This window comes from Monodelphis domestica, chromosome 2 (genome assembly GCF_027887165.1).
Source record: "Monodelphis domestica isolate mMonDom1 chromosome 2, mMonDom1.pri, whole genome shotgun sequence".
NCBI classification, from domain to species: domain Eukaryota; kingdom Metazoa; phylum Chordata; class Mammalia; order Didelphimorphia; family Didelphidae; genus Monodelphis; species Monodelphis domestica.
In genome coordinates, this window is record NC_077228.1 from 440,797,149 (window position 1) to 440,820,407 (window position 23,259).

General features: G+C 39.3%; 1 protein-coding gene across 1 annotated transcript in view; it reads right to left on the bottom strand.

Annotated features, from left to right (window-relative positions):
- EZR (ezrin) overlaps window positions 1–23,259 on the bottom strand; it is a 71,601-nt gene that overhangs the window by 2,415 nt on the left and 45,927 nt on the right. The window contains exons 5-13 of the mRNA XM_007484838.3: window positions 22,292–22,566; window positions 21,199–21,282; window positions 19,572–19,718; window positions 12,024–12,120; window positions 6,168–6,331; window positions 4,410–4,540; window positions 2,988–3,148; window positions 2,247–2,339; window positions 353–604 (exon numbers count right to left, since the gene is read on the bottom strand). Of these exons, the coding sequence (XP_007484900.1) occupies window positions 353–604; window positions 2,247–2,339; window positions 2,988–3,148; window positions 4,410–4,540; window positions 6,168–6,331; window positions 12,024–12,120; window positions 19,572–19,718; window positions 21,199–21,282; window positions 22,292–22,566 (1,404 nt within the window). The remainder of the gene's footprint in view (window positions 1–352; window positions 605–2,246; window positions 2,340–2,987; window positions 3,149–4,409; window positions 4,541–6,167; window positions 6,332–12,023; window positions 12,121–19,571; window positions 19,719–21,198; window positions 21,283–22,291; window positions 22,567–23,259) is intronic.

Here is a 23,259-nt window from a genome sequence, read left to right on the forward strand (position 1 = left end):
CCATTATTCACTCTCAGAGAATGTGGAATACGGTTGGAACTTGAAAGTTTTTTCACTAATTTAAAATATTCATTTATTAATTAAATTTTAAATAATAAATAATGATCAAAATATTACTTATCTAGACTCCCATTTTAACATAGGTGCCAAGTCCATAATTATTTTCATGGTGGCCAGCCAGCTCTATCCAATGGATAGGGTTGCGATTTTTTTTTTTAAAGGGGTTGGGGTAGGAAACCAATAAAAAAATCCTCATTTTTAAGAAGTGACATGCAGAACACAGTTCCCCTTCCCATAAGTACTCTGACTTTAATAAACTGCTAACAGACTCCACCAATACTTCTGTTCTGACCTGCAGCTGTCTCTGCACACGCTCATTCTTCTCAGCCTCAGTGATTCGTTTTTCTTCATTTCGGTCATCCATGATGCCCTCGCTGGAGAACTCGGCGCTGTAGCCGCTGTATTCAGTCCCTTCGTCCTGTAGGTTCTCATGCACGTGGTAATTCACAGGCTCGTACACAGGAGGTGGGGGTGGTGGAGGGGCGGTCATCACCTGGTGAAGCTCTTCCTTGGTCTTGACAAGATCATCTTGGGCTTCCCTGGCCTTTAAAGAGAAATTAACAAAGATGTGAAGACTTTTCCCCCCACCTTGAGCAGGATCTTTGTGGTCTCGGTTGGTTTTCCTGGGAGTTTCTTCCTTTTAGAACTTGCAAAGAGAATGAGAAATAAGATCTGATCCCATTCACCCACCTAAGAGTTTTTCTTTGAGAAAGAATCAGGAGTTATCTCAGAGTTATCAATACAGGAAAGCCTTCTTCTAGTATCGAAACAATGAAAGGACTGCTAATTTAAAATATGACTTATCTAGACTTTTGTTTTTCTTAGATTCCAGGCCCATAATTATTTACATGGCGGCCTGTCTTCTCCATCCCATGGATGTGGCTCATTGGGATGAAGGATTCTGCTTCCTTCATTCTCCATCTCACGGATGAGGTTCATTGAGACGAAGGATTTTATTAAGTGACAAATAATACTCTGGACCAGAATACATACATATTCACCCTAGTCAGTAATGACCTCCTCTCCATTCCCTTAGACCTACAAAGTCATGACTTGTGCTGCTCTGATAGACTTCTTGATTACTCATGAAGATGTCAATCCGCTCCTAGACTAGAAGCTCCCTGAGGGCAAGAACTGTATCTTACTCAACACCCCACTTCCACCCCTTCTACCTGTGGACAGAAGAAGCCCTGAATAAACATTGATTAAATTAAAATGAACAGAGAAACCAGCCAGAAGAGTAAGAGATGAAAACAAGAAGAAGAGGGTACCATTGGGAAAGAGGGAAACAAATGGCAAAGACAGGAGGGGAAGGGTCTTTTCAGAATGCCTGCCTTCCATGAGAACAAGTGAAATATGTGCAACAAAGAGAGGCTCAACAGAAATTCAGGAATGGCTAGGATTTCCCCCATCATTCATTTCTTCACAATGTGAACTGTTCAAAAGAAGAATGAGCTGCCATCTACTATATCCTAGATACCCTGCTAAACTCTGAGGACACAAAGAAAGTCAGAAATAGTCCTTGCCATAAAGAAGCACATAATCTAACAGAGGAGGGGTGGAAGCCTCCTTATCACTGGAGGTCTTCATGCAGAAGTTGGATTATGGAGGAGGGAGACACACAACCTCCAGTTCCAGAATGGAATTAAATTAGAGCACTTTAAGGAAGAAACCTTCCATCTCTGGCATGCTATGATTCTATAATACAACAAAGAAAGGAGGCGACATTGGGTGCCCCAGGCAGCTCCTGAGAAAAGCTAGAATCAAAATTAAATTCCTTGTCAAAACCACTTTTGATCATAGTAGAACAGTTCAAGACATCTAAGACCTTAAAAAAGGGACTTGGCAGAACCCAAAGCAAAGTAGGTGGTGGAAACCAGATAATAAGTTCCTTATTCTTTCACTAATCCAGTCAGTTTAGTCACTCACATTCCAGTAAGGATTTCTGCTTAGGTAATACAGTAATATCTGAGGTTGTGAAATGTCCCAGGCTCTGTGAATGGGAATGTGCCCATTCTGCTCAGTCCCTTCTCCTGAGCATGACTCAAAAACCATCTACAGGCTATAGAAAAAGGATTCCTGGACTGGCTTCAGAGCGCCCCAAAGAGCTGCCTCATCTCGCTCCTAAGCCCTGGGGATGGCCAGAACCATTAGGAGTAATGGAAATCCACGACCCCTGTGCTTACCCTGATCTGCCATTCTTCGACTTCATCCTCCTTACGCCTCCTTGCCTCTTCCAGGAGAGCAATCTTGGCGGTGTATTCAGCAAGTTCAGCAGCCTGGTGAAAAGAGACTAAAATCATACCTGGAATCCTTTCCACAGAGTCCTTTTGTTAAAAATTTAAAAAGACCAACCAACCAACAACCAACCCTTATCTTCTCCCTTAGAATCAATACTAAGTATTGGTTAGGGGGTAAGGTCTAGGCAATTTAGATTTAGTGACTTGTCCAGGGTTCATAAAGCTAGAGAATGTCTGAAGCTAAATTTGAACCTTGGACTTCCTGATTCTAGATCTGGTCTATCTACTGAGCAACCAAGATGTTCTTTTGTGACTAAAAATTCTGACTTAGGATGGCACATCTAGGATAACCAACACCTTCCACCCGCCCCATCACCCCCCTTTCTTTGGTACCCAAGGGCACCTCTGCGAGATTGTGTTTCCTGGTCTAACACTACTAACACCTTCACTTTCCTCTCATTGTACTGCACCAGGGAAAACAAGTCTGGGGCCCCAGCAAGTTCTATGGAGAGAAGACACTTTCCTTGATGGACTGTAACACTCCCTCCCACCCCCTCTGACTCTATTTCAAAGTGGATCATCTTACAATCCCCAGGTAAAAATTATTGTAAGGCAGGTGTCACTTTTTTTCATCCCGAGTGGCAGCCCCTTTATAATTTAGCATCTTGAAACTCAGCTAATTCCTACCAGCTGCTCCTGGCTCTTTATCTGATCTACAGCCTGTCTCTCCAGTTCCTCCTTGGCTCGGAGAGCAGCCACACGGTCGGCCTCAAGACGCTCAGCCTCTTCCTGGGCTCTCTTCCTCTCTTCTTCCAGTTGAATAGCCCTCTGGATCTGATCTGAGAGCTCTACAGAAAAAACCCAAACAAGAAGCCCACCCCACAATCAGAAGGAGCCAAAGTCAGCACCCTCCATCCTCCCTTTTCCCAGGTCATTGTAAACTGATTTCTCCATGGAAAATGGCTTGGGAACACACCTATTCTCTTCCGATCATCGCTGTCTGAAAGGCTTTAAAAACAATGCAAAGAAAAAAATTCTCCCACATAGCAAGCATACAGAGACCTGGATTTAACACTCTAATCAAGCTCAACATTTCTTAGGGTGCATGTAGCACAATTTGTTTAGCTATTCCCCAACGGATATGCATCCTCTTGATTTCAAGTTCTTTGCTGCCACAAAGAAAGATGCTATAAATATTTTGGAATAGAAATATTATTTTTTCCCCTTTTCCCCTGATCTTGGGAAACAGACCCAGCAAGAGCATTGCTAGGTCTAAGAGTATACATAATTTTATAACTCTCTGGGCATAGAATTTTTGTTTAGGGTTTTTATTTTAAAGATGGGGGGAAGAAATACCTATTCTTAGAAAATTACACCCCAGCTTCAGATGTGACTTTACGATTTAACGAAGACCTCTCCCTGTAACCTTGTGAAGCAATGTAAGTATAAATATCCCATTTTATGGAAGGAAAAACCAAGGCTCAGAAGTTAAGTAGCTTTTCCTAGATGGATACAAGTAGTGAATACCAGCTGGGATGCCGACTTTCTGACCTGGAGACCCAAGTTCAAAAAATGACTTCTCTCAAGTCAACAACGGGTCAAGGAGCATTTATTTATTCAGCATCTGCTATATCCTAGACACCCTGCTAAACTCTTGAGGACACAAAGAAAGTCAGAAATAGTCCTTGCCATAATGGAGCACATAATCTAACAGAGGAGAATGCATGCAAACAAGAGACACCTAGAGAGTGTTGTCTCTTTTGACCTCTTCTTTTCTCTCTCTTACTTCTGTTTTCATGTCCCTCCCTCTTGATATCCAGTTCCTCTTTCTGTCTACTCTCTGCCTCTGTCCCCACTTCCTGTTTCTTTCTTCTCTCCCTTCCTATTTCTTTCCTGCCTCTGTCATTCTCCATCTCTCCCCAATCTGGCTGTCCCTCCCTCTATGTCTTTGTTTTTATCTTTGTCCCATCTTTCTCTCCTCCTCCTATTTCTCTCTCTTTGCATCTTTATCCTTCTCCCCCTGTCTCACTCCCTTCCCCATCTCTCTCTCCTCTCTACCTCCCACAACAGAGGACAGTTTGACTCTCCACACACCGTCAGTCTCCTTACCCTTTTCTGCTTTCTTGGTCTTCTGTTCATAGTCCTGAAGCCTCATCATCAGTTCCTCCTTCTCTCTCAGCATCTGCTCCTTCTCTCGTTCCACAGTCTCTCTTCTCTTTTTTTCAGTCTCCAACTGCTGCCTATTGACAAGAGGAAAAGGTGGGGGAGAGAGAGAGAAAGGGGGAGAGAAGAGCTTCAAACTTTTGGAAATTGAAGGCTTTTTGATTCTTTCAAAGCCTATGGGCTATTTCACTTTTTCATATGCTCTGTAGCCCTTCGTGTCTTTCCCTCTGAGTGGGGAAGAGCACACTCATTTCAAACCAACCTCACCCCAAAAGCCTGCCCTTATCCTAGTGTGCAATTAAAGTGATCCTTGGATCTTTCTTTGTTCCCTTTTTATATCTTTGGATGGTTAGCTCCCAGGGCAATCTGAGGACTGTGGGAATCTCAATTCCTACACTTATATTGAAAGATTAAATTATATTAGGTTTCATAGGGCATATGGTAGACATATGGTTCTTTTGGATGGTGGTGATTGCCAATGAGTGTTCAGTCGCAAAAGTCATGAACATCCCTTCAATTGAGTAATCAGAGCTTCAGGGCTGGTGTAAAAAATAGACTCGAATACAGGACTACAATCCCCACAAGCCTTTGCTCCACTTCCCCAAAATGCTTTGTAATCTCACGGGAATTCTGAGGTGGGCTGAGATCAAGGAAGGATTTAAGCTGGTGGCAAAGGTTTTTGGGGCTTCTTTTGGACTTCCATTTTGGAGCAGAGGCGTCTCTTTCGTGATGTGAGGTTATCTGGCCTAGGCACGTGTTTTTTTTAATTCTGTATTTTCTTTAATCTTTAACCTTTAATAAACCTCTAAAAAAATATAATACTTCTTGCAGAGAGAAACAAATTTCTACCTGCCTCAGTCTCCCCATATTCCTAAATTTTAATCATTACACTGGAAAGGATCAGCCACTTCATTTTACCAACAAGGAAAGTGAGGTCTAAAGTACAACCCGAGACCACACAACTACTGAGTGGCACAGCTAGGACTGGAACTCAGGTATCCTCATTAAATGCCTCCCATGTTCTAGATACCGTGCTATGCATGGGGAATACAAATAAGAGCAGAAAGAAAGAGCCCTTCCTCTCAAGGGCTTATATTTTTTATTTATTTATTAGTAGGCACTTATTAAAAACATTTATTAGTTGATTTCAGTAAGGCTAGGAGGCAAATTCTCTGATATTAATGCTTAAGTTTTTGTTTGTTCTTGAAAAGTTTACCACTTACATCATGGAATTAAATTATTTCAAAATAAATAAGTTTTCATTATTTGTATAATTATAAACATGGTTCACTTAAAATTTTTTTTTAAATTTAATTAGTCAATTTAGAACATTTCCCTTTAGTTACAAGAATCTTTACATATTCGTTCCCTCCCCTCCCACCACCCCTTCCTGTGGATGATAAGCAATTCCACTGGGTTTTACAAGGAGCTTATATTCGAATGGGGAAGACAAAGCACAAAAGGCAACTGATGGAGGAGCAGAAAGGGAAGGAAGTGTTAGTGTGAAGCTGGTTTGGTACCCGGCAACTTATACAGATGAACAGCCTTCTTTAGGAAGGCAGGGTGGTGCGGTGGAGATTTGGAGCTGGAGAGCTTGGGTTAAAATCCTGGCTTCATCCCTTACTACCTGTGTAACCTCGAGCAAGCCACCATCTCTCTGAGCCTCAGCACTTAGTCCAGACCATCCCCATGCTCTTGGCTCACCTCTCCAGCTGTTTCTGGTGCTTCTCTTCCCGTGCCTGGGCTTTCATCTGTTGTACCTCGATGGTATCTGGCTTCCTACGGCGCATGTAGAGCTCATGGTTCCCCATGCAAAGCTGAAGGATCCGCTTATTAATCCGGAGGCGAGGAGCATAAAATACAAAGTCCTAAAAGACAAAGAGAATGAATAGAACTCCTCTCATGACCCCCCATCATTATGGTGTCTTCCTAATCACAGTTAGCTCTGAAGAAGCTAAGGCTGAAGAGTATGGGAGCAAGAGAAGGACCTCTGCTTCTCCAAAAGAAGAAAATGGCAGCCACCACCCCACCTACCCCCCCAAAAAACAGAGAAAAAAATGGGCTTTCCCCTGCTATTTGGTGACCTAAGCTTTCGGGGATGAGATCACAAAGGAAAACTGCCTCCAGGAGATTATTCTCAGGAAGATAGGCTTCCTGAGAATAAGGATTCTCTTTGATTTCCATTGCATACCAATAGAATCATATTATGTGTACTACTACAGTGGTCACTCGCCCAACAAATGACTGTCTACACCTTAATCAGAATTTTAAGAACACTTGCGCTCTAAGACAAGAGACATCTGAAAGCACCCATTTTTAGCCTCCTATCCTTTCCTAGCATTGGGCTCAGATTGGGTGAAGGGAAGAAGTAGTGAGCAGAGTCTTTTAGTAACAAAAACAACCATGTTAAAGGCAGAAGTGCTTCCTTGAATGTCCGTCCCTCCTTACAACCAAAGGGTCCCCCTGAATAACTGAAAACCTGTTACCCTAAAAAAAAAAAACAAAAAAAACTATATATTCCCAGAGTCCACGGATTTCCTGTCATTACATTCTTCCTGTAGACAGAGGATAAATGGAGTGGGCATTAAGGCTCCTCCTTTTTTTTTTTTTTGGGGGGGGGGGGGCGCACGATGGTGGTACGGTGGGGAAATTTTGAAAATGGCTAAAAGCCATGGTTTTAATTTTGCATCCTCTTTTTTCATTGATTTCTAATGATCATTTAATAAACCTCATAAAATATACTATTTTTATTATTTGAGATATAAATTTAATTTTTACACCTCAAAGACACCATCTAGGGAAACACGAGAAACCTCCAAGAAAGAAATAACTAATTGACTGAGATTCCATTGGCAACATCATTTATATGGAAAAGTTACTGGTCATACAGGAAATTATTTAGATGGTGTATGTGTATTCACACACACTATATCATACACATACTCTGAGTATCGTAGTATACTATATATAGGTATTTTACATTATATATATATATATATATATATATATATATATATATATATATAGAGAGAGAGAGAGAGAGAGAGAGAGAGAGAGAGAGAGAGAGAGAGAACGAACATCCTGCAATCTGAAAAAAAAAAATGCAACATTTCTTGGCAATGTTAAGTCTCTTTAACTGAATTTAGAAAAACATGTCCCAAGAATGTGGAGAGACTGTAAGAAAAGCCTGTTAGGTGGTTTTGCCTCCAGAGGTTTCCATAGTGGCTGTGGGTTTAGAAATCTTAAAAAAAAAAAGTAACTCTGCAAGTACCAGAAAATAATCTTGAATTTTTCCTTTTTTGGGGTGTTTACAATACCTTTTGTAAAATTTGGGCGAAGTATTTGGTCGTAGGCTATTTTATGCATTTCTGAGTTTCTAAACTTTTTCCGTGTCTTCCACCCACTGGCCTTTACATATCATCTGAGGCTTTGATTCCTATATATTTAAACCCTTACTATCTGTCTTATTAACTTAGTAACTAAACTACTAAAAACTTAGTAAACTACTGAGCCACTTACTTATCCCTTTAATATAATAATAATAAAAAAAACCTATTCTGAATGCTGACACTAAAGGGGCTGGTTCTCGATACTGCTGCATCATCAAGCCCAGAAAACTCATACTCCTGATCTCTCCTGAGTTTCAAATACTTGGATTAAGTCATCAGGCAATTCCTGAGTTAGAATCTAAGAAGCTGGGAGAAAACAGGCATTTTTACACCCACCTACCTTTTATTACACAGTAAGACTGTATTAAAGCTTCATAGTCATATACCATAAATAGGTTTTATGAGTGACTAAGTAGACTATGCAAAGAACCCCCAAGCCTTAAAAAAATAAAATAAAATTCAATAGACCAGAATTAGGGACTGATGCTTGCACTTCTATGTCAGCCAGTCCCCCCCTTCCCCAGAGAAATTAGGGGATCCATTTAGTTGTGCAATATTGTTCAGGACCCCAAAGGGGAGAGGAGAGGGGAAAAAGCAAAAGGCAAGAAATTTCTTGCATTGCTTTTCAGATAATCATTTTATGATCTTAAGTAGAAAAGCTGAGCAAACACATGCGCTGAGACTCCCCACTTGCAGTCACCTTTTTTAGATTTCTAAACCCATGGCCACCATGGAAACCTCTGGAGGCAAAACCACCACAAGGCTTTTCTTACAATCTCTCCACATACTTGGGATGTGTTTTTCTAAATTCAATTAAAGAGACTAATATTGGCCTTAGGAGAGAGCATTCCAGATGGGAAAGTCCACAGAAAGGGAATCCAGGAGCCTAACTAAATAAAGACAACTACCTGTGAAGAAAAAGGAGGACTGGAAGAGAAATATTCTCGAAGGGAGCTTGGCCCCAAGTCATTAAGAAATGCCTGGGTGATGCTCCCAGGTTACCCTCATGCCAATGAGCATAGCCCTGGTCTGCTCTCTTTTTGTTACAAGTTTCTCTGTCTCAGACCTCCAAAAAATATGGCAGCAATCTGGATTCACCCTTGTAAAGGTAACCACAAGCTTCAAAGCTCACTGCTGTGTCAGAGCCATGCCAGGAATGGGGTGCCTGCCTTTAGAATTTAATTAAAAATTTTCCTTTTGGAACAAAGGGTCAAAAGTTGCTAAATGGTTAGCACTTCTCAAGCACTGCATCTCAAACCTGAAGCCAGCAGGATAAAGGACTTTTTGATTGATCTGAATACCCCAAAACTTAAATAATCTTGTAGCAAGAGCAAAAAGGGGAAGGAATGAAGAAACCATAAGTGTGGTTTCATAAATGTGAGACCCACATTCCCAATTCTATGATTCACATAGTAACAGTAATAGAGTGAAGATTATCAGCTGGGAAAGACTTAGTAACTCTGACCAATGATAAATGGACAGGTTTGTCAAAATTTGAAACAACTCATGACGAGGAAAAATGCTACCCACGTCCAGATAGAGAACAAATGAACTTGGGGGTTATAGAGACATTTTTTTCTTCCTTGTCCCCACCTCCAACCCAGAAAATGGCTAATGTGGAAATATGTTTCACATGACTTAATATTTATAATGGGCATTGCCATTTCTTGCCTTCTCAATCAATGGGGGAGGATATGGAAGAAGGGAGAGAATTCAAAACTGAAAATAGGAAGAAAATTGAATTTTTAAAAATCCCCAGTTCTGCTGCTTGTTAGATGAAGAACCATGAAGTCATTCTTTATTTGGAAAATGAGGGGATGGTCAACAGAAAACTTCTAAGGCGCTCTCTCCTCTCTCTCTCAAAAAAAATTTATATATCTATATCTATATCTATATCTATATATATATATATATATATATATAGATATAGATATAGATATAGATAACGATAGATAGATAGATATAGATAAGCCCAGGGAGTTGCATGAGAAAGAACAAAAGTCTTTCTTAAAAGGTCACAGAATCACAGGATTTAAAGCCAAAAGGAACTCTGGCTGCTCTCTTCCCCCTTCAATTTACAGCCAAGTAAACTGAGACCCAGAAAGACTTCAGTCACTTGCCCATGCTCATATGGCATCAATCTTCCCTTGTGGATCCAGTGTTCACTGTACGAAATGGACAACGTTAGTGCCCTAAATGACTTTCCTAGCTTCGCTCTGCCTCTGTTTCCATTATCAATAATACCCCTAAACTTCTCGCCAAGGAATGCTGTAAATTAATGTGGACCACTCCTGTGGAGCTGAAATCCTGGCATTAAATACTGCTTTAATTTTAAATAATTGTATAACTACCAACAGTGGGGGAGTCAAGAGTTCACAAGCAGCAGGAAGGATTTTCAATAAAAAAGAAAATACCTTTTCAAACTATGTCAAGACATGCTGATTTCAAATTATGTTGTGCTGACACGAAGGGAAAAGTAATTCGACAATAGCACTGTGTTCTTTCCTGAGCGGGTTACCATCCCCAAGCAATACCCACTCTCAAGAGGGTAAATAAAATACCCGAGTCGTGGACTGCAGCCCATGTTTGCCTTGCTAAGCTTAATGCGGTAACTAAGGAACCGAAATTGTACGAGGACACGAAGTCTTTTCCCTTCATTATAATTTGGTAAAACACAGAACGGGCATGAAGGGAGCTGGCTTTGTTCAAGGAAGGATCAGAAGTGGTTTTTAGCTGCCAGATGTTTATTTGTTAAATAACCATGAATTTAAGTAACAAATTTATTATTAATAATGAAATAGAATGATCAATAACTAAATAACAAAATGTCCATCATGTGTTGGATTTTAAAATTCAGACAAACAGTAAACAAAAATCTGCCTGGATCTCTGAAAAGAATCAGAACCAAAACAAAAACTTCCATATAAACCATGATTCTCAGCGGTCAGTTATAATCAGAGATAATTTGGTTGGAAAGGACCTTAAATTATCTCACTTGGAGTTCATGGATGGATCCTCAAGGGTTCTGCTGATAGTTTTCAGGTTAGCTAATTTGATTAGGGGAAAAAATCACTTATTTATTTCGGCATCATTGGATTCCTTTGTATCTTATTTTGTGCATTTAAAAAAACAAACAAACAACTCATGGCTTCTGTTTTGGAATCAATAGGATGCACAAGAGCTTTAAGGGCTAGGCAATGGAGCTAAGTGACTTGCCCAGGGTCACACAGCTGGGAAGCATCTATGGCTAAATTTGAACCCAGGACCTCCTTTCTTCATAGTTGGCTCTACCTGAATGCCCCTCAAAACATTATTCTGAGAAAAAAGTCTGATTAGACTGCTAAAAGCCCATGTTAAGAATCCCTGCTCCAGTCATATGAACCAATCTCTTGGGTCTCATCATACAAAGAAATCTCCACATTTGCCTCTTTTACAACCAGATCTTCCCTCAGTGAAACCCAAATCATGAGTCTGATTCTTCTTAATTCAGTCATACTTTCAGGGTAACAGCCAATGGGAAAAAGCTCAACTGCCTATTATTGCTAGAGGCTTCATAGTAAAAAATCCACCAAGAAAATGGCACTGTGACGCAAATGTCCAATGGTCAAGAGGCATTCCCAACCTCCAGCAAGATAAACAGCTATGAATGATAATCCTGGAGGGTCCCAGTCGCATGAGAGAAAACTGTCCAGAGAGTGAACAATTCATTATAAAGGAAAAGGCCTTTCTGAATTGAGGGCTACTTTTTTTTAAAATTTATTTATTTATTTGAACCCTTACCTTCTGTCTTAAAATCAATGTCACATAGCTGGGAAGTGTCTGAGGTCACATTTGAACCCAGGACCTCCTGTCTCTAGGTTTGACTCTCAATCCACTGAGCCACCCAGCTGCCCCAAGGACTTCTTTTAAACTAGGTTAATGGAGATGGCTAGCTCTAAATTAGCGTCCATTTCCCACGTCATCATCACACCATAATGAGCAGTCATGTGGCATGGGAGGCCTTTTATATATAACAGTGCTAGTAATTATTCTCCCCAAACAGGAATAATCTAAGCCACCAGCTCCTTCTCAAATGTCAGAGCAGGGAGTGCTGTCTCAGAACTGATTGGGGGGGGGGGGGGGGGGCATGAAAAAATAAAATAAAAACTGCCTCCCACCCATGTTAACTTACAGGTGCCTTCTTGTCGATGGGTTTGATGACAAACTTTTTGTCATTGAAAGAGATGTTCCTGATTTCACTCCAAGGGAAGCCAATTTTGGGGGTCAATCTAAAGAAATAAAAAAAAGAAAAAGAAACTGTCAACACAGACCACTAGGTCTACTGAGTACATACAACTCAATCATTTCTATACGGAGGACTCCCAAATCCTCTTTCTTGAATATCATTGTAAGACCTACATCAACAAATGGTGCTTGGACATCTCCATCTAGATATCCAATAGGCAGCTCATAAACCCGTACAAAAATTTAACTTATCAACACACACACCCTCCCCCACTAAACTTTTATGTTCTTGTTGTCTTTCTACTCATATAATGGCTATTGAAGTTTAAGAGCCATCTGGACTATTGCAACAGGACTCTAACCAGTCATCCCTTCTTCCTATTCATCCTCCACACAGCTGCCAAAATAAGATCTCTGAACTTTTGATCTGACTAACTCATTTTTCTACTCAACAGTCACTCTTTAGTGACTGGATTGTCTCTAGGATAAAGTACTGCAAAAGTTATCTCAATAATATTATATTTGAAGAAATTTACTAATGATCATTAGAAATCAAGGAATAAAGATACAAAATAAAGACCACGTGCCCATGGCTGGTTAGCCATTTTTAGCCATCTCCACTCACCCCCATCATTGCTGATTCTATATCAAAGTAGGAGCCTCCAAAGCCCACGCCCTTTATCCTCTATCTACAGGAAGTATGTAATGACAGGAAGTCAGTGGGCTCTTGGGATATGTAGTTTTTTTTTTTTTTAAAGCATAACAGATTTTCAATCATACAGTACAAACTCATGGGATTTAAACCTCTTTATACTTGGGCTCCAATTTACAATGGACTCAAATGAACTAGCTGTATGATCTGGGAAAGTTCTTTAATCTCTTTCAGCCTCAGTTTTTCTCAGCTGTAAAATGGGAATCATAATAGCACCTACCTCCCCAGGGTTGTTTTGGGGCTAAAATATTCATAAAGCACTCTGCAAAATTTAAGCATTTTGTTCCCTACTTACTACTATTATTACTTCTACCACCACCACTGTTACCAGCATATTTGTGGACTCATTTCACATGATTACCCTTCATATACTTTTTAGTGGTTTTTCAGTTATGTTCAATTCTTCATTATCTGATTCAACATTTTCTTGGCAAAGATACTGGAGAGTTTTTGCCATTTCCTTCTCTAGCTCATTTTACAGATAAACAGGGTTAAGTGACTTGCCCAGGGTCACAAAACTAGTAAATATCTAAGGCCGGATCTGAACTCCTTAACTCTAGGTCCAGCACTCTATCCATTTTACCCCCCTGACAAATTAGTCTAGACTTCACATGCTATCTCCATGACTTTTGTACCCATGTCTAAAATTCGATTCCTTCTTTCCTCCAGTTTTCTTCAAGGTGGAACCTTACATCTACCTGCTAAATAGGGTTGTGTTTTTTTTTTTTTTGATTCACTAGTTAGTATGCTTTCCCATCTCAAAGTTATCATACATTTATTTTCCAACTTAAAATATTTTATTTCCTATGATGCAAGCACCTCGAGGATGGGGCAGTCATCTTTAATTCTTGTCTCTGTATCTATCCCTGGCACCTTGCATATTCAAAACATTTAATAAATGTTTTATTAAGTAGCCGATGAACTTGAAATTCTAAATCTTATTGTGCCTTGTCATATACATAACAAATCTGTGTTCAAAAACTTGCTAAATAAAACACGCATGTAAATATATAGGCACACATACATGGGGGATCAACAGCCTATATATGTGGACTGTATGAATAAGTAACAGGGATTTTGATTTAGCCTCCTGCTTTCTTTCTGCATATGTACAGTCATTGCCTGCTGAATTTCTGTGGGAAGCCCACATCAGAGCTATAAACTGGTAATGAGAAGGAAACAATGAACCACACCAGTGTTGCTCAATTTGCAATGGCACAATTAATGCCGTGGGACCAGAAAGACTAAGTTACAACTCTTTCTAAACACTAAGCAACTAGGAAACTGTTGGTTTCTATGTATTCCTATCATTACAGGCTCCCTCATCTCAAGACTACAGAATTTTTGTTGCTATTCTTGGAAAAATGAGCTCATCAGACTGTGCCATCATCTTTCCTGTTACTTGGTCATAAGTCTGGGCATCTTGCCACCAATGGATCGTTGATGCCTGGGAGCACCCTTCGGTCATAGCCTGCCCTTTTGAAAAACAATGAATGTATAATCACTTGGAAAAACAGAACAAAAGATTTTTAAATTTTTATTTTTTTTTGAAGTTTTTATTTAGTCAATTTAGGACATTATTCCTTGGTTACAAGAATCATATTCTTTCTCTCTCTCCCCTCCTTCCACTGGGTTTTACATGTGTCCTTGATCAGATCTTAGGAAGGATTTTTTATAAAAGGAGTATGTATGTATATATGGCTTGTGCTAAAAAAGTAGGAGAACCCTAAGTTCTCCTACTAGAATTTTATCCTTGCCCATCAGATGCTTTAAAGAGGTGTTCATACAAAAGAAAAACAACTGCTTGATCATAAGGGTTGATGGGGATATGATTGGGGGTTATAAACTCTTAAATGATCACCCTAGTGCAAATATCAGTAATATGGAAATAGGTCTTGACCAATGACACATGTAAAATCTAGTGGAATTGAGCATCGGCTATAGGAGGGGGTTTGGAGGGAGGGGAGGGAAAAAATGATTTTTGTAATCCTGGGAAAATACTCTAAATAAATTAAATAAAATTTTTAAAAAGTAAAAAAAAAAAACACCCACAAAAATAAAGAGGTGTTCATATCCCAATATGAAACACAGTTAAGTGGGAATTGTGAAGCACAGTATGGATAGAAGCCTTTAAAGGGACCTGAGAGATGAGATCAAATCTAATCTAACCACCACACCCCCCTCTCTCAGCCCCATTTTACCAAAAACTGAGAACCAGAGAAATTTTGTGATATATACAGGCTGTAAAGGACAAAGATGAAATCTGAACCTTAGTTCCCAACCCAAAGCTCTTTTGACTAGAACATTCTGATTAGGTTGTTGGAGCTAGGCTGATATTTGCAATTGTAAATAGAAGCAAGCAACAAAAAATCTTGCTTAAGTTTAGGAAAAAAAAAAAACAGGTCATGAAGCTAATTCACATGATGGTCTAATCATTACAGTGGTATATAAAACTGGCTATTTGCCCAGCCAGCTTTGCAGAAGTCATCCAGTTCTGTTTGAGCTCATGGTGCCTTGGAGGTATACATCCAAAGACATATAATAAGTCACTCTGCACTACAAAATTCAACTCAATAAAAAGTTATTAAGCACCTGGTAGGCCCTGGGGATATAAAAAGAAGCCCTGCCCTACCGGAGCTTACAATCTAGTGCTGAAAACAACCAAGTAGCTATCTATGAAAGAAAGGACAAGAAAGTGCTGTAACAAGGGCAGCAGAAGGGTCTCAGGGACATACCTAAAGGAGATATACTGGCTTTCAGAGGCAACTAGGGTGGGGCACAAGGGAAGGAACTGGCCCTAAGTTAGGAAGACCCGAATGCATTCAAGTCCCAGCGCTTACTAGCTGGGAGACCCTGACTCCTCATCTATGAAATGAAAGTAACAATAGCACCTGCTCCCCAGAGTTACTGTGAGGATAATTTGTAAAATTTTTTGCTTATAATGCTATATAAAAGCTAGATATTATCATCATCATGAATGATCTATAGTTTTAATATTAATCATATGACTATCTCTACCAACAGATTCATTGAATTTCTTTGTTGTTGGAACAATGAATTTAAATATTTAATTTAGCAATGATTTAGGAGCTTTTCTGGTCTAGACCTGCTACTGCAGAAACTATATGCATGCTAACAATTGTTCTGCTGGTTCTGGTGTTAAGAGGCTTGACTTGACCAGATTCACATAGCCACTGGGTATCAGGGTTAAAGACTAGAATGGATTTTTCGTGACTCCAAAATCAGCTCTTTATTATGTGTATGTGTGTGTGTGTGTATGTGTGTGTGTGTGTGTGTATACATACACATACAGCACACAAACACATATAAATATAAATGTTATCTGTTATGCTGGCTAACTTTATTATTCATTTATAGACATATAATCATACTTACATTTTATTATATAATATAAACTAGGAAAATACACATTTACATATGAACATATTTATGCATATATTTATAATAAAAACACATAAATTAAACATAAAAAACCCCCATGTTTTTTAATGCACCAGGCACTGGGGACATAAGGAAAAAAAAAAGCCCTGTCATCAAGGAGGATGTAGGCATCCATGCATGTATGCATGAAAGTATTATAATGCATGCATACAATAAAACTCATATTTTGAAATTTTATATTTATAATATAGTATATGTATATTATAATTATAGTACAACATATTATATATAACATTAATATATTGTATCTAATAATTCACACTATAATAAATTATAATATATAATTGTAATGAATAATATATTTAAACTATATATAAATATAAATTATATATACAAATAAAATAAAATTTACCATAATCTTGGGACAACTTCAATGTTCCTCAGGCCTGACTTTAAATCCCAGTGCCTAGCCCATACCACTCTTCTGCCTTGGAAATAACAACTAAGATACAAGGTAAGTGGCTTTATGGTGGGCGATTTTTTCTTAAGTCATTTTAATCAATGCCCAAGTTTCCAAGGACGTATCATGGAAGAGGTTTAATAAATGTTTATTGATTGACTTCTAACAAAAAGGTGTCACAGGAGAGGAGAAAGAGAGAGACAATGTCAAAGCTTTTCAACTCAGGGAAAATGCCAACCAAATAACAGAACTGCCCATTAAATGACAAGTAGGGAGGAGAAGAGGGCCAAAAGCAGAAAGAGAGAGCTGGATGGAGCTTGAACTCTTACTTGGGAAAAGACAGAAACGGTTGTGGTTTGGGGCAGTTGTGAGCTGACATCAGCAAGTTCCTGTCTTGGTTATTCTACGTGGCTTGAAAAACCTGTTTGGACAACCACGGCTCTATTACAAAACCTCATCCTTGGAGAAACCAGTTCCAAGTCCCTTCTACAGCCCCATGGTGGGCACTCTCAGCTTTCCCTTTCATTTGTGTATGTCCTTGTGACAGAGATGCCTCGATGATGGCTGAAAACCATCATTCCCTAACTTGAGTCTCTCTCACAGGGAAAGAGAAAAACAGGAAACTTGTTTCCACATCGACGAAACCAAACTATCTTATGAAATAAGAAATCTTTCCTCTCTGCTCCTCCATGATACTTGGATCAAGGTCAATGAAGCTCGCTTTAAGTGCAAAGGCTAGCAAGTGGGTGTGATTGGGAGGAGAGAAAAGGATTTGGAGTCAGGGGATCTGGGTTCAAATACTAGCTCTACCACTTATGCCTGGGTGACCTGGGTGTAAAATGAGGGGGCTGCACTCAAGCACTTCTTAAGAGTCTATTTTCAGTTTGAAATCTGAAATCCTTTTAATTCATTTGCAGCAGGAATTGGGAGGAAGAGGGGGGAAAAGGCAGAACCACACCTTTAGAACGAAGACTAGAGGACTCAGCCAACACCCTCATTTTACCAAAGGGAGCAGCATTTTGGACCTTGGAGTAGCAATAATTCGTATTTTTAAAGCCTCATCTACTTCAAAGGGTTTTTCTCAATAACCCTGAGAAGTCAGTACAAGTATTATTATTCCCATTAGACAGATAAGGTCACTGAGGCCATTGTCAGTGCCAGGACTGAACAAGTCTCCAGACTTTTCTCATTATACCATCCCACTTCCAGAACACTGACTCACTGGGAACCAGAAGGTATGATTCAAAGACTATAGGACCATAGTAAAGTCAAATCTCTGAGCCTCCCTCCTTAGTTCTGCTTCCTGACTTCCTTTAAGTCTCAGCTAAAGTCTCACCTTTTTTCCAAGACCTTCTTCATCTCAGCCTTTCTCTGAAACTATCTCCACTTTATTCTGTGTGTATCTTGTTTGTACAAAGTTGTTTTTATGATGTCTCCCTTAAGGGCTTAAGAAAAACTAGGGGGCACACATCTTATGGTGATCGAGCTTTGGCAAGAAGGTTTCCAGCAGGGGATCCTATCATCTGACAAAGAAAGGCTTTGGATAGTGTTGCTAAAAAATTTTCCTTATTGTTTCAATCAAGTCTAAGTCTACACCCTTACAGCTTCCATCCGTTGTTATTAGGGCAAGAAACCGGCAATCAGCACATATTAAAGGCCTACCATATACAAGGCAAAACAGTGCTAAACATATGGGTTTGGGTTTTGTTCTGTTTCCGGTCCAGACCGGGATTTCTTTGCAGGAATGGATGAAAAAATATTATTTCATCAGTAAAGGGAATTTTCAGTGAGTAAACTCACTCTATCAATATAAATTAGCAATTGCACACTATTGAAAGCTTAAGTGACAATCACTATCAGGCAACCAGTATGTTAGAAGCAGGACTTGAATTCAGGACTTTCTGATTCTGATACTATGCCATACTTCCTCTCCATCACTGAAGATATGAAAAAACAAAACAAAACAAAAAAACCCCCAATAATAACAAAAAAACTATATCTGGATCTTGTAAGTGAAATAATGAATATATTACTACATATTATATGAATAATACTATATTATTATGTTATATAAATGAGTAACTCAAAAGTCTAGAGTATTTAAGCGAAGTAGGTTTTTATATTAGTTTTTATTAAAACATTTTAATATTAATTTTATATTTTACACTATTTTTTTGTTTTATATTAATACAATAATTTATGTAGCCTTTAAGGTCTCTGATAACTCTTTAACTATTAGACTGTAAGTTTCTTGAGGGCAGGGATTGTCTTTTGCTTCTTTTTGTATCATCAGAACTTAGCATAGTGTCTGGGACATAGTAGGAGCTTTTCATAAACACTTACTAATTGCATTAGCTGAAATTTGATAAGAAGAGTTCGCCTCATAGAGACTTCAGGTTGTGTCCTCTATGTAAGGCTTGCAGGAACTATTTGGGTGGCACTCACACCTCCTAAATTTGAGTGGCAGGATCCTATTCCATGGAGAAATGAGCAGGAAACCTTGTATTGATAGAGCCAACCTCTCTCTTTGTGCCTAATTCCTAATTTCACAGGTTCCTTAGGGTGACCTCCTCTTGTCTTCCTTCAATAAATGGGTTTAATAGAATTTTATCTAAATATTAATGGATATACTATGCTCCCCCACCCCTCCACATAAAGTCAACAGTCTCAACATTTCAAGACATTGCATGTACCACACACAATTAATATCCAAAGAAAGAAAGTAGAGCCCCAAAGGTCTCTGTCAGTTTCTGATGCACGCCCAACAACAGAGTAAAAACAGATCTTCCAGAACTATCCCTCCCCTGGGCCACCCCAAAGCTGAACCAAGGACTTGCAGCCACATTCAGGACTGTGCATTTCCCATCTGTTCCCCATTCCTACTACCCCATCAGCGCAAAAGCAGAAAGGTTTCAACTCACTTATCATCTTTCTCATAAATATTCAGCCCCAGGGCATCCACTCCAAGCCAAAGGTCTGTTCCTTTTTTGTTTTTTATCTCAAAATAATTGATCCCATACATCTCCAAGTCTTGAGCAATCTTCAGATATTCCAGCATGGCATTATCTCTAGTTGGGGAGAGCAAAACACACAATACTAGATTAGTCTAAAATTAATTTTACACAGCAATCCCAAGAAGAAACAGATGAGTTTTGGTAGTTTTTTGTTTCCTGGTCATCTCCTGCCCCCATCCCCTCTACTTCGCGCTCAGGAAGAACAAAGAAGAAATCAGAATAGGAAGGAGCCCAGGTGGGCAGGAATCAATGGAGGGAAAGAACAGAGTGAGGACTGCTATAGCTTTGGATACACAGTATGAATGGTGCTGCTCATCCCTTATTATTTTATTAAAATTATATATACATTACTATATTAAATGATATTATATTAAAATTATATTAAATTTTATTTTATATAAAACATCAAATTATTATTTTATTAATATTTTATTAATATTATATTAAGTCATATTTTTAAAAAAGGACAGAACCCCACAGATGTCTTTGCAGACAGACAGAATGGTCTTTATTAAGTGACAGGGTATTATCCTTGCTGAACCTGGCCTGTACGCCTATGCTATAATTCCAGGGCCCCCAAGGCTTTCTTCATTTACTATTGCTGACCAGTCCACGGGCTGCTTTTCATTGTCCACTCCCTCCTCACCCCTCAAACGACTTGAGCCATATGGGTTCATCCAAGCGGGTGCCATAAGCAATAAGCTACGGCTGCCAGGAACCTCACAAGCAACACCCCCTCCTTTCAGCCTCCGAGCCTGGCATTGAACAGAAAAATGCTGCCAATGCATGAAAATAAGGAGTACTTGGACGATAAATCACATCAGGAAACCAAGCAACACACCATTAGGATCACAACAATGGCTAGAATGTTGAAGGTCACTGTAAGGGGAATGTTTTTGCTTAACTGTTTTTCTTTGTTACAATGAGGATGAGATTTCCAGAAACAACTGTGATGAAGAAACTGAAGGCACCAATAAGACTTACTTAAAGAACAATGCCAGGGGCTGGGCTTCTCTTGTCCATGCAACACTTTTGTTTCTCCAAGATCAATGCGCCTTTTAGGGGTTCTGCCTTGGCCAATAAAAAACTCAGGAGGAGGCAACTATCTTGCATTTCATGTAGGAGCAAACCAATACCACTTAAGCAGTGGAGAAAAACAGGGCACCAATGTTTTGTTCTGTATTTTTTGAGATGCTTAGAATTTTTAAAAATTTTATTCCCCTAAAAAATACCAAGGAAGGAAGGGCAGCCTGGGAAGGAGCTTTCATTGACTTATGTGTAAAGGCTGCTCCCCAGGCTAGAACTATAATTTAATTAAGAAAAATACATTTTTAAAAACCACAACAAAACAAATGCCCAACCAGTTACATTAAAACTTTTAATACCTTATTAGGCATTAGACTGGAAAACAGTTCAAGAGCCTCCTAGAGCTAATTACTCTGAGATCCCTAACTTAAGTCACATGGTAAAGAAGATTAACTGGAAGGGCTAGGGATGACCTAAATACCAGTTTGTACCACAACCCAGCACTCACTTAAGCATCCCACGGTGTTCAGCATGCCACACCTGGATCCGGTCCTCCCACTGTTCTCTGGAGAGCTTGTGTTGGTCCATTACTCTGAAATACAAAAATAGGGAAACTTCACTTTCCCCTTCTTTTCTTTTCCTTCCTTTCTCTTTTTAAATTAAAGGATGTTGAAAACTATGATCATCTGAAAAAAGACAAATCTTTATTTTCCTTTAGATAAAAATCTAAGAAAGGGGTGGCGGGAGAAGGGGGAGGAAAAGGAAATGATCTATGTTTCCAATGAATAATATATGAAAATGACCAAATAAAATAATGCTTAAAAAAAAAATCTAAGAAGCTTCTGTGGCTACCTTGGAATATACTAAACTGGAGTCAGAACAGAGACAAATGAGCAGTTTAGAGTCTCTTTTCACAGTTGTCAACCCAAAGCTGCTCCAATTGTGCTTGAAAAATTTCAGCCGTCTGCAATGTCTAATTTTTTTTCCTCTAGAGAGGAAAGAGGCTATAAAAACCCACAGAAAGCAAATGGGGAGAAAGGAGGAAGCTCCCCAATGAAACAAAGCAAATTTAAGCAGAGATTTAAGGGGTCTCCACCATCAATATTTCGGGGTGTTATTCTCTTAGAAGAAATGTGATTTCAGTTCATTCAATCGAACATTTAAATGTTCGATTGAATGAACTGAAATCACATTTCTTCTAAGAGAAGTGCAAGGGACTGTGCCTGGCACTGGGGGATTCTCTACCGTTAAGGAATTTACATTCCTATTAGGGGATTCAAGACAAAAAGTGATGAGTAGAAGAGAAGGTCGCACCTACTTCCCACCCACTCTTAATTTCCACAAGGACAAGATATTTTTCTTTTCTGGTTATTTTTTTCCTCCCACTACCTGAAACTATGCTAAAAGCAGTCAACAACCTCTTCACAAAGTACACTTTGTGGGCTGGGATAGTCAAAGGTCCTGAAGTGACTCATTTCAAAAAACGTACAAAACCCAGAAGTCAGTGGAGACCCAACCCTGGCCCCGCCACTCCCCATAACTATCTCTGACAGGATGACACAAGTGAATGATGCACCCTACGGCGGCCTGGGCAATATTACCTTTGAGGGATCAAACGTTCGGAGCCAAGGTAGCCGGACTTGTGCACCTCTTTATTATAATCTCCAAACTTGGCTTGGACGGCGTAGGACCCCAGGAGCACAGCCGTCTCGGGCGGGCAGTAGATTTCATCACTTAGGATTCCATCTTTCACTTGTAGGAAGAACAACTTCTGGGTGATGTCCTGGATCAGCTCCTCGGGCACATCCTCTGGGTAGAACTTGGCCCGGAATTTGAACTGGAGGGGGCTCTCCTTTCTGACCTCCTGAGCAGAGACCTGGGCAAGAGAAACCAAACCCCCTTAAAATTCAAAGGAATCATTTGTGCAACAGTGGCATGCCCCAAAACACATACTAACAAGTCTCCAAAGATTAGATTTTTTTCAGGACAAAATTTACCCTTTAATTTTTTTAATTTATTTTATTCATTCATTCATTTATTAATTTTTGTTCATTATTATTTTTATTTATATTATTATTTTTATTTATTTATATATAAATCAATATATAAAATTATATGAATTTATAATCATTTATAATAATTAATTAATTTATTTATTGATTTGCCCCACCAGAAAGAAAACATTCTGAAAAGAGTTCAGCCTGCCTTTCTGCTTTTGCTAGACATCAAGGACCCACCAGAGGTCTCCTGGTTTATTGGCTTCCAAAGCATGAGTGCAGGGCTTGGAAGGGTTTATCTAGTCTTTCATTTTACAGATGAGGAAATTGAGGCCATCAGAGAGGCCAAGATCCAAAGGCAAGCCCTACTTGGCCAGCATCATGGGCAAGTTGGACAGCTTGTCCCTGAGCTCTAGAACTTTTTCTTTAAACCTAATGACACCTCTTTCCCCATTCTGCAAGTAGATCAGCAGCCCACATTTTGTTATAGTATATTATGCTAAACTTTGAGGAAATATGTTATGGGGCGTCGGGGGAATTTTTACCTTAAGAATAGGCTTAGGGGAAAACAC